Here is a 14,098-nt window from a genome sequence, read left to right as displayed (position 1 = left end):
AGATTCTCAAGTGGCTTCCACACACAGCTAATAGATTAGAAACACTCCTTTTTTATAACTTGAATTTTAGTGACTTGGATCAACTTCAAGGTGCTTTATTTATACTTCGGAATTCACCTTAGAACAACTCAGTATGATGACTTTGAAAATGGTAAAGAGTACTAAACTTATTATGTTTCTTCTGTGTATCTGAGGCCACATTATATATAGTAGTAATTTAAGGTAAGTATAACTAATAAACGGTCTCCCTTTGAATGTATTTCTAGGATCTTCAGAGCATGCATTTGGATGTGAACTCAACGTTAACTTATTTGGGAGCTTCTGATTGTTTTGATCAGACATTTAATCGATTAAAAACTATTAATATCGAACATGTAGAAAGATCAAGACCGCTTTTGCTTTTTATAAAGCTTTTACTTGATCATTCTCCCACTCTTGAAGTGATATCAATCTGACCGAGTGTAACTTCCGATGTTTATGAAAAGTACAACTTCGCCAAGGATGTTATGCAGTTTTCACGAGCTTCCTCGAAAGCAAAGCTTCTCTTCTTGGATCCGTAAGCACAATCCATTAAAACTTACAATTACGTTGAATCTTTGTAGTCTGATTATATGCATACTATTTATCCATTTCCTTCTTCGATGTTATGTATTATCTATATTGGCAAGAAATGAGTTTTGACTTGCAATAATCATGAATTGAGTCTTGCCCCTTCACAATATATAAGGGTCCCATATTCAAATTATTTTTATTGCTTTTAATTGACAGGTTCAACTGTTTCATTAAAATGCGGTTGAGGCGTTATAGTTAGCCCATAACCTAACTAGTTTATGCTTAAATTAGTCGAACAGAGTCGGTCTGATGAGATTCAACAACCCTTGCATGATAGTTTAACAATAAGCATCTAGGAAACAAATTTTACATAGATTTTTTTAGATTAACGATTCATATCACTTTTCTAGACAGTGTTTATACAAACACCAATTTATCCTACATATTGAATGTGTATGGAAAGTAACTATAAAACACACATTGGGTTCAACAAACAACTAAAACTTGGTTTGTAACACACATGAACAATGCAACCAAAACTATTTGTTCGTGGAAGAAAAACAAATCGAAGTGAATAAACTATGAGTTTTTAGTGAGTAATCATGCCTAGAAGTTTAAAATTAGATCAAACAAACATTGCAGGACACTTAATACTTCAGCAACAAGCATCAATGAAAAATCTATTTCATATGTTGAATTATTCAAATTTAAATGTAAATTACATATAAAATTTCTAGATAATGCTTATTCAAACCCCCATATTCACAGGGTATAGACGACAACAACATCTGCTTCAACAAAAAAGAACACCCAAACGACTGGTTTTGTATGCATATCGTCAAATACATGAACAAACGAAAAAATTCCTTATACAATGACGCTAAGCCAATTATAGGATTATCTATATTTGCAATACCCGTGATTCCGTGAAGATAAGTTGATTAAGTCAAAATCATTGATTGACTGGGTTTAGGTTCCAACCGCACATCAATCAATTAGTCATTATTTTCCTGTGTATAGTCTTAGATAGCAGGAACACTTAGTGATCCAGTGTTGATCAGCCTTGGTAATATCTGCAATAACAGTAAACCGTCATCGGTATTCAAGTACATAGATGTTTAAGACATATTCGAATGGTTATCAGGTAGAGCAGACTAGCCTCGAGTATTGCCTATATTTATAATTGCTGTAGCAGCACCAGTCTCATGAGCAGCTCTGTAAAATTCATGTAGATTTGTTAATTAAACGAACAAACAACAACATAGACCAAAAGACAACATTTAGGTCTCATAAAAGTTTCATGAAGATTTGTACCTAACAAGCCGAAAAGCAGACATGGTCATGACTGATGAACCAAGAATAAGGAATGCATCACATCCTGAAGCAGCTCCACAACTACCATCGCTCTATCCTTTGGTACGTTATCGCCAAAAAACACGACCTTCAAACACAGACACATTCACACAGTTAGAACCTACGTACCTATTCATGTACACATCATCATAAAGGAAATGATACTAGTCAGTGTAATTTGCTTACATCGGGTTTAAGAATTCCATCACAGTTTGTGCATGTTGGTATGTGTAAATCTTCTTCCCAAAAGTTTTCATCGACTTTAATATAACCGTCAGGCCTTTGCATCATGCCAAAACTCTTATCCGAATTACTGTTATAAGCCATACTTTCTATTGCTTCTGCCCACTGCAGAAGAATAAAAATAAAAAACAAAAACAATAAATAGTACTTAATTGATAGTTTGAATATTTTGACCTCTGGATTTTGAGATTTAAATTGTTCCTGAAACGACTTGCGTGGAAAAGAAAGCCCACAATCGACACAAGCAACAATATAGACAGTCCCATGTAACTCAAGAGGGTCACTTCCAGCACGATGGTGCAGCCTGTGACATGACATAAATTTGACCTCAAAAAGAACATTTAAATATTAGTTATTTGTAAATTTTGGTAGAGAAGGCTGACATGTCAACGTTTTGTGTGATCATAAAGCTTATTCGATTGGCTTTTTCTAAAGATGCTAATGCAGTAAGAGCAGGACTCCTAGCCCAATACCGCCTTCGTACAGGGGCGGTGTTACTTGGGGACAGAGGGGGCGCCCGCCCCGAGTCGATTTTGAAATTTTGGTTGAAAAATTTTGGATTTTTCGGCTTTGTCCCTAGTGAATTTTTTTTTTGCCCCAAAATCTATATATTTTGACCCAAAGTCTTCAAATTTTGCCCAAAGTTCTCCAAAATTTTCCCCAAAACCTTCAAATTTTGTCCAAAAACCTCCATATTTCGCCTAAAAACCTCAATTTTTCCCCAAAACCTTCATATTTTGTCCAAAAAGTTGCTACAGTTTTAAAAATTATTTCACCCCCGGTGGAAAAAATTCCTGATTCCGCCACTGCCTCCTCCGTACACGGCTAGAACGAGTAAATTGCTGCACTCATAGAGTATATACAAGAGAATTATCAATCACGATTGTTTAAATACTAATTGTGAAAATTCCTAGTTAAGCATTATATAGACAGTTAGAAAAATGCTGTTGGCATCAACAAGGTTGTAAAAGTTGATGGCGACTAGTCGGCTGGGACCATGTACGGACTAGTCGGGCATTGACTAACTTTGACTTTGACCAATTTTGGCCGAATAAATCTTAATTTGACCGACTAAATCCGACATTTGACCAATTTTGGCTGAATAAATCTGAATTTGACCGAGACCCATTGACTGGCGCTGACCGGTGATTTTGACGGACTTGTTCCTAGTCAGATCGGACTGATCCCAAATTCGACTTGTTGGGGACTAGTCAGCCACTTTTACAACACTGGTCATCAACTGACTATATTTAGATTACCTGATGAGTGATTGGCTTAAACCCAGAACTGTAAGCTCCATTCGGGTTGCACCAATTACGATATTAAACATGAATTACGAGTAAACACAAACATATTATTAGCAAGTGATCACCACTAAACATAGGCACCACGGGCAGGGGCGGATCCATGTTGGGAGCAGCTGGGCTGACGATCTAAACATTTTTCTATATGTATATATAATTGAGTTTATGCTGATTAATTGAGAAATGATATAATAAGTATAAATGGGGTCTAGTTAGTTGCAGGTGAAAATAAATGGTGAAGAGTGCTCCCAACGGTTTGTGCTTGGGGCCGCCTAGCTCGTCGCTCAGGTGGACGGTGTTGGCAGCAGGCTGCCCAGGCCACCGCCCAGGCTACCGCCAAGCTCATCACCCTTGTTCCAACCCTTTTCAAGCAGATTTGTGGACGAATGAGTGTTGTTATATGTGTGGTACACTTTGATTCTTTAGTTATACATTTAATTAATTAATTAATATAGTGGGTCCCAAATTATTTGAGATAGTATATCATTGTTGATAGTATTTAGTTCTGAAAAGGAAGTGCTATGTGGCGCTGATGTGGGAGCTAAGAGTACTCGAAGAAAACGATTTTTTGGTTTTGGGGAGTATTACCTTCTCTTTCTACTCTTTTTTAAATGCATCTTTTGGTCCCCCTTTATAATAAAAAGAATCAATTTAACCTTCATATTATACACTTTAACATTTTAACCCTTTTCAAAATTATAAAAAGTATACTTTAAACACTTCAACTCTTGTATTAATAATTGAGTTGATGATTATTCTCCCAATTAATATTGGCACAAGTAAATTAACGTTCGTATAAAATTATTTAATATTATATTGATAATTATATATTAACTAGGTAAAAGAGTCATATTTGAATATACTAATCTTTATAAAAAATATGATGTTGTTGGCTCACAAAATTTTAAAGTTAATAATTTTATAGATTTGAAAACTCATATCTCTTATAGATAATAGGAGAAAACAAGTTCAAGTTAGACGTTTTAAACTAATACGAAGTATGTCTTTATAGATATATAGTTACAAGAGGAATATTCATTTGAGTCCATAAATTAAGTTGAGATTCAAGGGACCAATGAGAGCGCGACAAGTGTCGCGAAAATCACATGTGATTGGAAAAAAAATTCAAAAATTTTTTTCGAAAAAAAAATTTTTAATTTTTTTTTCGAAATTTTTTTTTAAAATTTTTTTTTTAACAATCACATGTGATTTACCTGCACAATCACATGTGATTGAATTGTACAATCACATGTGATTGGATTTGCCATGCATAATCACATGTGATTGGGTTTACAATCACATGTGATTGACATGCATAATCACATATGATTTAAAAAAAAAAATTCGAAAAAAAAAATTTTGAAAAAAAAAATTTCGGAAAAAAAAATTTTCAAAAAATTTTTTTTTTCGAATTTTTTTCTTTTCTCAATCACATGTGATTTTCGCGCCACATGTCGCGTTCTCATTGGTCCCTTTGTTTTCAAGCAAATTTATGGATGCAAGTGATTAAAACTCTTAGTTACAATATTATTAATGCTTGACAATGTTTCATACCATTTTCTATTCAACCCTTTTAGTGAAAAAAAATCGCCCCTGTCAAAAAGAAAATCTAGATCTGCCACTGACCACTGAGAAATCTTTAGCAAGGATTAACATAACGAGTAAACACGAACATATTATTAGCAAGTGATCACCACTAAACAGGATATGTCCATTCATGAAAGTCTGAAAGACATACCAGAGGTGGTAAAATAGGCGGTCAGGTAATGGATGGGTAATTTAGGATGCGTTAGCCTAAAACACTGTCAGTCTAAACTTTAAATAAATAACTAGTGTATCAAATATGATCACTAAAATACATATGACTTTGATAATTAACTAATATTTTGACTATAATGATCAAGAAATATTTACCCCATTCAAATACACGTTGGCAACTTTCAACTCGTATGACCCGTTTTCTGTTAAACTACTTTTCTATATAACCTTTTGAGCCATTTTGAGCGTGCATTTATAAATAAACATTTGCATACCTTCTATAATCAGGATTTCCACACACTGTACTTATCCCAGCTCTAGTCAAAACCACAAGATTCTTACTGCACAATTCGGGAACCGACTATTTGTTACACTGAAGAGCTGAAAACTTCAATTGCAAAAGTATGATGGTAGCCATCAGGACTTATCTTCTATCGAAACAGTCATACAAAAGATTAACATCTTTTGTGCTTGGTAGATCTGCATAGGGTACCATATTCTCGTTTCTTAAACAATCTGGAGGTGGATTTTTAACACCATCCAAAGTTGTCCCGGGAGCTGAAATTCGGCACACTGTCGGTACATACCTAACACAACCTCGAAGATATATTATCGTTGCTTTCACACGAAATTTAACATATCTTTTACCAGGATATATAGCATTTGTTCCCTTCAAAAACGATTCACATAAGAAACTACTCTCTCCATCCCAAAATAATACTTCTGTTTGAATTTTGAAAGTCTTTCTTTTTAAAATTTGATTTTAAATATTTTTATTTGTGTTGTATAGTATTTGATGAAAATAATATGAATAGTTTCCGTTTTGAAATGTGTTTTCATTGGTATAACTTTCATCAAATATTATATATCACACATGAATATTTAAAATCAAAGTTGTACAAAGAAACTTATAGTCAAAACGGGACACTAATTTTAGGGACGGGAAAAGTATGATATTATTTGTTGTAAATTGTCAGCATTCTAATGATTTGAAAGAACTAAAGAAGTTGCAAGAATGGTTCTTGGGATAAGAACTATATCTTACTTAGTTATTAACTTCTTTAAAGAGATCTAGAAAGTTGATTAAATCTATTGGGAATTACAGTAATATTTGTCTAAAGTGAGGACAAGTTGATAAAAGTATGGTTATTTCAATAGAAAGATCAAGTGGGTGTGGCCTATTTAAGAATAATTTGGTGTAATCGACTCTTTTAAAGATTTGGAGAATATATAGTGAAGCTAACTCTCGATTAGTGATTGAGGAGTTGATTAAGGAGAATAAATTAACGTCCTCAACCACTATAAATACTTGTATTTGTATTATTTATCTTATATCTTGCACACATATTTAACAAACAAAAATGATATTCAAGAATGGAAATTTCACTTTGGGATTAAAACAAGAAACAAAAATTAATATTTTTTAACAAACACTAAGTAACTATTACAGTAATACTTCACTAAGATGAACACAAATTGATCTAAGTAAGCTTGATTATCTTGAAGGGATAGAAAGATCAAGTGAGTGTGGCTTAATCGACTCTTTTATGGATCTAGAGAATCTGCAGGAAAGCTAACTCTTAATTAGTGAATTGATAATTGAATTAGGAGGATAAATTAACGTATCAACCATTAGACCACTCGTAACGGTTGGGGGTGTGGGTTGGGGGCGTGAGTTGCTTTTTGTACCTTTTTGAAGACTAGAACGTATGGGTTGTTTTTGTGGAGTAGTGGTTGTGTGGGTTTTTGGTGTGGGTTGGGAGTATTGTGATGATGTGTTAAAATATAATTGGGTTAAGTATTAAAATGGGGTATAAAATAATACTTTAAATTAATAAAAAATAAAAAAATTGATTCACGCCCGTGGCCTCATGCGTTGCAGACCCACGCACACACCTACCCACACACCCACCCACACCTTGATACGGGAGGAAAGGGGCGTGGCCGGTTGCCACCTCATCCCCCACGGCGTTACACATACACTTATACAACCGGTCTTATAAATCTTTCTATTCTTTATTATATCTTGCACACATATCTAACAGACACATTTAATATTCAAGATGGAAATATCCAATCCAAAAGTTTTATTCTGGCGGAGAAACCCCAACTCCGTGTGACTTTGTCACCCATACCGTCCACCCCGCAAGAGCTAAGTATGCCGTGTAAGACACCTCCCCCTAATACCCACAAAGAACTTGCAAGCCCGAAGAATCGAACCTGCACTCCTCGTATCCAATAGGCATATTCCCGTGGGCCCAGGGCTCATAAGTGACGGGTAACACTGAAGCACTGCTTCGTTGGTTTCAAGATGGAAATATCACTTACAAGAAAGAAAAATTAAAATTTTTCAACAGACACTAAATAACTATTTAACTGGTCTAAGCTATGAAAACACGCATTCAAATTATTGTAGGTAAACTTTTTACAATAACTTTATACATTGCACTACCAAGTTTTACAATATTTTCCGCCCTTTTTAGCTACATTTACTCTTTCAAATTTCAAAAAATCTAAAAAGTGAACTTATATTCTATTTTAGTTTAATTTTAATTAATTTTAATTTTAATTTTAATTTTATAATTGTATAAAGTCTTTTAAGCGTACATTCCACTCGGTGCACTTTCAAGTCAAACCAATTTGCAGAAAGCGAGTGTTGTTGAAGACAGATGAAGCCCTAGTTTTGTTTCTCTGATCCCAACCCAATCACTCATCGCCATGGCTGGGTAAGCTCCATTATCTTGCTATAAGGCCTATATGATACACACATACATTAACCGATTAACATCCATTTAAGTTTTTTTTAACTATTATAAGCTTTAGTCTTTGTTTTCTTGAATCAAGATGTTATTTTTCTTAGGTTTTGATGAAAACCCAATTAGAAAGTGATTACTTTTTGGTGATTTGATTTAGTGTGGTTGTGGGTTTATAAAAAAAATGGGGATTCTTGATTGGTCATAACTTATAAGAGATCATTGAGAAACTGAAAGTTAAACTTGCTTATGTCATTGAAAAAGTCAAACTTCATTGACTATGTTTTTAAAGTGCTGCTTTTTGTATATAATTAGGGTTTGTTTGTATTATTGTTGAAAATGTTATTTGGGGGTTTATGTTGTTTTTCTTTAACTTTTTGCATCATGATTATCTAGAAATGGGCTGAGTACCATATATTCAAGTTAAGTACTTGTGTTTAATCAGTTTGTAAATGTTAATTGAACTGTTTCTTAATCTTTTTCAAATCTTCATGATATCATTTTGAGTAATACGATTAGCGTATCAAATCAAATATACGATTCCCTTTTTTGGAATCTAAGCAAGGATAACTTAGACATTTTTAAGTAATAGTGAAATGATTCTCTGAAATATGGGTCAACCGAATGTTATTAACTTAATGGTTTATAATCCCATGCTAAGACGCATGAATTTTCTGTGTGTTTCATGATTAATTTTGTATCTTTCTATTTTTTAAACTAATCGAATATAGAGGTCTGGTTGAGAATCTCGATGACAGTATCATACATAGCTGTAGACCATTTTAAAACTAAGTTTCAGTCAAATGGTTATAGATGTAGAATCTGAAAAGTTGCATCTCAAAATGTGGATATCAAGTTTTTTTAACTTTGATGTAACAAGACTGCTGACTTATATTACCTCTGTTTGATCTTTTTTCGATTTGTAATCTATCCTATGTTTATAAATGTGCATCCAGCTGCTGTCACATCGATAGATACATAGGACTACTTCAACATGATTATGTGTTGCATAATAATTGTGATAAGTTAAAATAAGTTTGCAGTTAATCAGAATAGAGCATGTAATTGATGATGTGAAATTGTATGTGTTTTTATAGTTTATTTATCGAGTTTCGAATATTATTGTAATGATACTAATCATGCTATGCGGAATAATGCAGACCATCATGGTTGGTTGATAGCAACCGAATTGCAAGTAAGATTCGAAGTGCTTCCGGAACATGTCATCCCGAGAATATCACATGGAAAAGTAACCCTACGAAAGCATGCCCAAATTGTCACCATATCGTCGACAACAGTGATGTAATTAAATTCTTAATTATCTAATATTACATTCTTGCATGCCTGTCATTTCAAAAATAACTTCCACCTTATAATCCAATTTTCAAACTTTAACAAAATTTCAAGATTCAGATATTTAGAAATCGTATTGTTTCTAGGTTAATCAAGCTTGGCCAGGGTTGCCTCGAGGAGTGAAGTTCGACCCGTTGGATCAAGAAATTATTTGGCATTTATTAGCAAAAAGTGGTGTAAATGGTTTCGAATCTCACCCGTTTATTGATGAGTTTATTCCAACAGTCGAGGAAACTGATGGAATCTGTTACACTCATCCTAAAAAGCTGCCAGGTAAATTTTTTTATCTCTAAAGAAAATATCTTTGGATGTTATAATTTAACAACCGAGACATATAAAAGTATTATTAAAACTTTGGTTTTTTACATGGCCTTTTTTTTTCTTTAATAGGAGTCCAACAAGATGGAAGTGTATCTCACTTTTTTCACCGAGCGATTAAGGCATATAATACTGGCACTAGGAAACGTCGTAAGATACACGGTGATGATTTTGGAGATTTTCGGTGGCACAAAACAGGGAGAACAAAACCCGTTGTTTTAGATGGTATACAACGTGGGTGCAAAAAAATCATGGTTCTTTATGTTAGCCCTGTTAAAGGTGGTAAAGCAGAGAAAACGAATTGGGTAATGCACCAATATCATTTGGGTACAGGTGAAGATGAAAAGGAAGGTGATTATGTTATCTCTAAAGTCTTTTATCAACAACAGTCGCAGTTAAAACCTAATCTAAAAGATGATGACATCATACTTGAAGAAATCGATGTTCCAATTGTCAAAGTTGACCCTATTACACCTAAGTCTGTAACCCCTGAACCCCCTCGTGCTGAAAGACGGGTTCAAGATCTGGGTGTTGAACAAGAGTTTGTGGAAATTTATGGAGAACCTGGTCAGGTAAATATCATTTTGTTGTATTGTAGTGAATGTAGATTTATGAATAAAGGTTACTTTTTGGATGCTGCAAAAGTTATTTACTTGATAACTTCACCTTCTCTTAAAAACCAATAGCAGTTTTTTTAGTTAAATTAGTGTTATGCTCAGTTTAAAAAAATGTGCAATTAAATGTGATCCAAGCATCAAACCATTTAACCAAAAGTAGTATATGATGTTGTTTTTTGAAATTTTGAAAATTGAGAGATGCTCGTTAACAATATATTTTTAGCACTTATTAATCTGTTTGGGGCGGCAGTCAATATGGAATAATTATTTTGACTTCTAATTAGTTATATAAACAGAATCAACTTTTGAATCTGTTTATTAAAACCTTTCATATTGATTTGCAAGAATCAACTAGTAAGTTCTGAAATACTGGTTAAAACATGATGTAAAATTGCATAGGTAATTCATTTACATCAATTGGAATGGAAATTGTATGAATTACATCAAACTTTTAACTTTTTTGTGTTGTTATTACTGTAGCATGAGATGGAGCCTGTTTATGAGCCTGTGGAAAAATATGTGGAACCTGGTCAGGTAAACTTCAATTTTACAAATGTCTTATAACGAATGTATATATGAATATGAATAAAAGGCTGTTTTTGGATGTTACAAAACTTATTTGCTTGACAATTTCATCTGCCAGTGCCTCTTCAGCGAAAAAAAAATATATTGGTGGTTATTACTTATTAATATTATGTTATGTTTATGCTAAGAGAAAATGTGTCTGAAGATGTAAGTTTCTGGTAAAAAGTTTGGACAAATAAGTAATTAATGGTAATCCAAGTGTCAAACATATAATTAAAATCAGTAAAATGATATTTTGTTGAAAAGAGAGTTGCTTTGTGAACAAGGATGTAAATATGAATAAATGTTTTTTTTGGAATGAAGTCTATAAATTACAACAAACTTCTAACTTTTTTGTGTTGTTTTTACTGTAGAATGAGATGGAGCCCGTTTATGAGCCCGTGGGAATTAATGTGGAACCTGGTCAGGTAAACATCAATTTCATTGTCTTGTAACAAATGTAGATATCAATATGAATAAAAGGCTGTTTTTGGATGTTACAAAAATTATTTGCTTGACAAATTAAACTCTGTTTAAAACCACTAATATATTCCTGCCAGTGCCTCTTCAGCCAAAAATAAAAAAAATACGTTGGTGGTTATTAAATTACAACAAACTAATGGTTATTCAAGGATTAAATTGTATAAATAAAATAATTAAAATAATTTTTTGTGGAAAAAAAGAGTTGTTCTGTGAACAACAGAACAAGGTTGTAAAAATCCCTTTGACTAGTCAGGATTTTGAAGTAATTTGACCCGACAATCATGCAAAGTCTCCTGCCAGATTTAGTCGGTCAATATAGGATTATTAGGTAGTCGGTCAACAGGTCAAAATCAAAGTTGGTCAACGCTTGACTTGACGCCCTGAGTCGGCCGATTAGTCTCAACAAGGTCCCGACCGACTAGCAACTTTTACTGCATTGTACTCCCTCCGTCCCGGATTAATTGTCCAGTATTCCTTTTTTGGACGTCCCAAATTAATTGTCCACTTCCAAATATGGAAAGTAAATTTGATGATGTTTACAATATTGTCCCTAATGAATTAATTAAATTACAAAGGTGAGAGAGATTTCTAATTAATTAGTTGAGGGTAAAACAGTAAAGTAAGAAAAAAGTACAGAAAAAGTACAGTGAGATAATGACATTTCTTAAACTGTGTGTTTTTTGTCTGGAGACAATTAATCTGGGACGGAGGGAGTATGTGAATAGTTCAAGTTTAGCCCTTAGTAAATTGTTTCGGTCAGTAGTCAATATGGAATTACTCATTATGATCCTAAATAATTAGATAACCAGACCAAATTTTGAATCTGTTGATTAAAACCATTAAAATTATTTGAAAGAATCAAATAAATCTGTTTCGAAACACTGTGTGAGACGTTATTTAAAATCTGTCTAGGTCAGTTATTACATTATTGTGTGTCTTGTCATATGATCAATTCGAATAAATATAAATATAAATATTTTATTTATGACAAACTTCTAAACTTTGTGTTTTTCTAAATTATTATTATTATTTTTAACTGTAGCATGAGGTGGAGCCCGTTTATGCAACAGAGCTCGAAAATAATCATATTCCTGATCAAACGGAGGGTAATAATGATAGTCAGGGTAACGGAGAACCGAAGTGGTGGGATAGCGAGTCGCAAAATCTGTTAGATTCACAACAACTCGTGGAAGGATTATCGTTGTGTGATGAGTTTCTTCAAAGTCAATCTCCTCAAAGAGACGTTGTTGACAATCAACAACCGAACGGAAAACCGTGTCTAGCGGATTATGCGAAACTAGGTTCCGAGAATCTAAAGGAGGATTTGAAGGCTTGTCAGGATTTGGTTCTTGATCCTGCTAATTTGGAAATTGATACCCCGCCTGATTTTCGGTTGAGCCAACTTGTAAGTTCTTTTTTCTTCCATAAAAATGCATCCCATTAGGAGTGTTTAATATTTGATTTCAAACCCATTAACCCGAAAACCGAACTGAAAATAAACCAAACCGAGTTTGAATTCGGTTTTCAGTTTCACTTTTTCGAATTTGATTCAACGAAAACCCAATTCAACTAATAGTATATTAAATTATTAATATAGATAGACAAAAAGCCGATTTTAAATATAAAAGTCGAATTCAAAATCGATTTGTTAGGGTTATTTACTTATTTTGGTTGAATTATGATTTTCGGGTTTTCTGCTATTTTTTTTTTTTTAGAATGGCAGAAATAAATAAAACTAGCAAGACGCTAGAAAAAGATTACAAAATGTTCAAAGGAAATTGAAGCCAAACATTCCAATCGATCTTAGCTACCTTAGATCTAGAGGATAACCAATCAAAAGCCGTAACAACAATGTGGTCTAAAATATGACACTTCTTAAACAAACTGGGCTTTCGGTTATATTTTGATTTTTTGCGTAAAACCAAAACTGAACTGCACTCGGTTTTTGGTTTTGGCCCCAAAATTTTTAAATCTGAACAAACCGAACCGAAGAAACAGAAAACTGAACTGATGAAACCAAAAACCGAACCAATTAACACACAAACATGCGATAATATATTTAATCCACTCATTTCGTGTAACATGTCATGATTGTTTATGCAGGAATTTGAGTCCCAGGAAAGTTTTGTTGCATGGGGAGGCTGCAAGTGATGTTTGCTGTTTTTACATCTCTATTTCATCATGGATGCAAACTTTTGTGTTGCATAATTTTGTGAAACTATTGTATTTTAAGCTTCTGTAGCTTAATTTGGATGATTAGAGGTGGTGGTTCTGTCTTCTTTATTCAGTAATTGTCTATATGGTATGTGTTGCGACGTTTATCTATCCTATTTTTGTAAATCTTTTGAAATCGATGTAATGTTACCTTTGAGACAATTGTGGTTTTTTCAACTCTTCAGTTCGGACAACCCTGTAGCGACCTGACAAAATCGTCATTGACGGCGCCGTCTACTTAAGTCCCGTTACGTGGTCATAAGTCTTTAAAACAACGTTTGACCAAAAATATGTCGCATTCATTTCAAATGTAAAGATTGTTTCAAAGTTTACAATAATAGTTCAACCACAAGTTACGTTATAACGTTATAAGTACAAATGAAACCTATGCGACACAATTTAAAAGTAGTTAAAAGACGCTCAATGTATGCATATATACTCGACATCCAATGCAAGTATCAAAATAATGAGCGGAAGCATGTATCACAAAACGTTCAGGGACATGAGAAAAACATAGAAATCTGTCAACGAAAACGTTGATGAAATCATAGGTTTAAGTAAGTAAGTACAAATAAACCACAAGATT

General features: G+C 33.4%; 1 protein-coding gene and 1 pseudogene across 1 annotated transcript; one reads left to right on the top strand and one right to left on the bottom strand.

Moving 5' to 3' along the window:
* Positions 1–1,706: 1,706 nt before the first annotated feature.
* LOC139859937 (NAD-dependent protein deacylase SRT2-like) lies at positions 1,707–7,479 on the bottom strand (annotated as a pseudogene).
* A 349-nt stretch (positions 7,480–7,828) lies between these two features.
* LOC139857316 (SUPPRESSOR OF GAMMA RESPONSE 1) lies at positions 7,829–13,674 on the top strand. The gene is made up of 8 exons (XM_071846054.1): positions 7,829–7,936; positions 9,124–9,265; positions 9,403–9,589; positions 9,707–10,206; positions 10,732–10,785; positions 11,190–11,243; positions 12,341–12,703; positions 13,402–13,674. The coding sequence occupies exons 1-8, from the start codon at positions 7,929–7,931 to the stop codon at positions 13,447–13,449; spliced, it is 1,356 nt and encodes a 451-aa protein (XP_071702155.1). The 5' UTR covers positions 7,829–7,928; the 3' UTR covers positions 13,450–13,674.
* The last annotated feature ends 424 nt before the right edge of the window (positions 13,675–14,098 follow it).

The sequence above is a fragment of the Rutidosis leptorrhynchoides genome, chromosome 7, assembly GCF_046630445.1.
Source record: "Rutidosis leptorrhynchoides isolate AG116_Rl617_1_P2 chromosome 7, CSIRO_AGI_Rlap_v1, whole genome shotgun sequence".
Lineage (NCBI taxonomy): Eukaryota > Viridiplantae > Streptophyta > Magnoliopsida > Asterales > Asteraceae > Rutidosis > Rutidosis leptorrhynchoides.
This window is presented reverse-complemented; position numbering and strand designations above follow the sequence as displayed.

Bases quoted from the DNA above. Each gene is read 5' to 3' on its own strand.
- LOC139857316 (XM_071846054.1), top strand. The intron at 10,207-10,731 runs GTAAATATCATT...TTATTACTGTAG, and splicing joins TTTATGGAGAACCTGGTCAG to CATGAGATGGAGCCTGTTTA. The intron at 12,704-13,401 runs GTAAGTTCTTTT...TTGTTTATGCAG, and splicing joins ATTTTCGGTTGAGCCAACTT to GAATTTGAGTCCCAGGAAAG.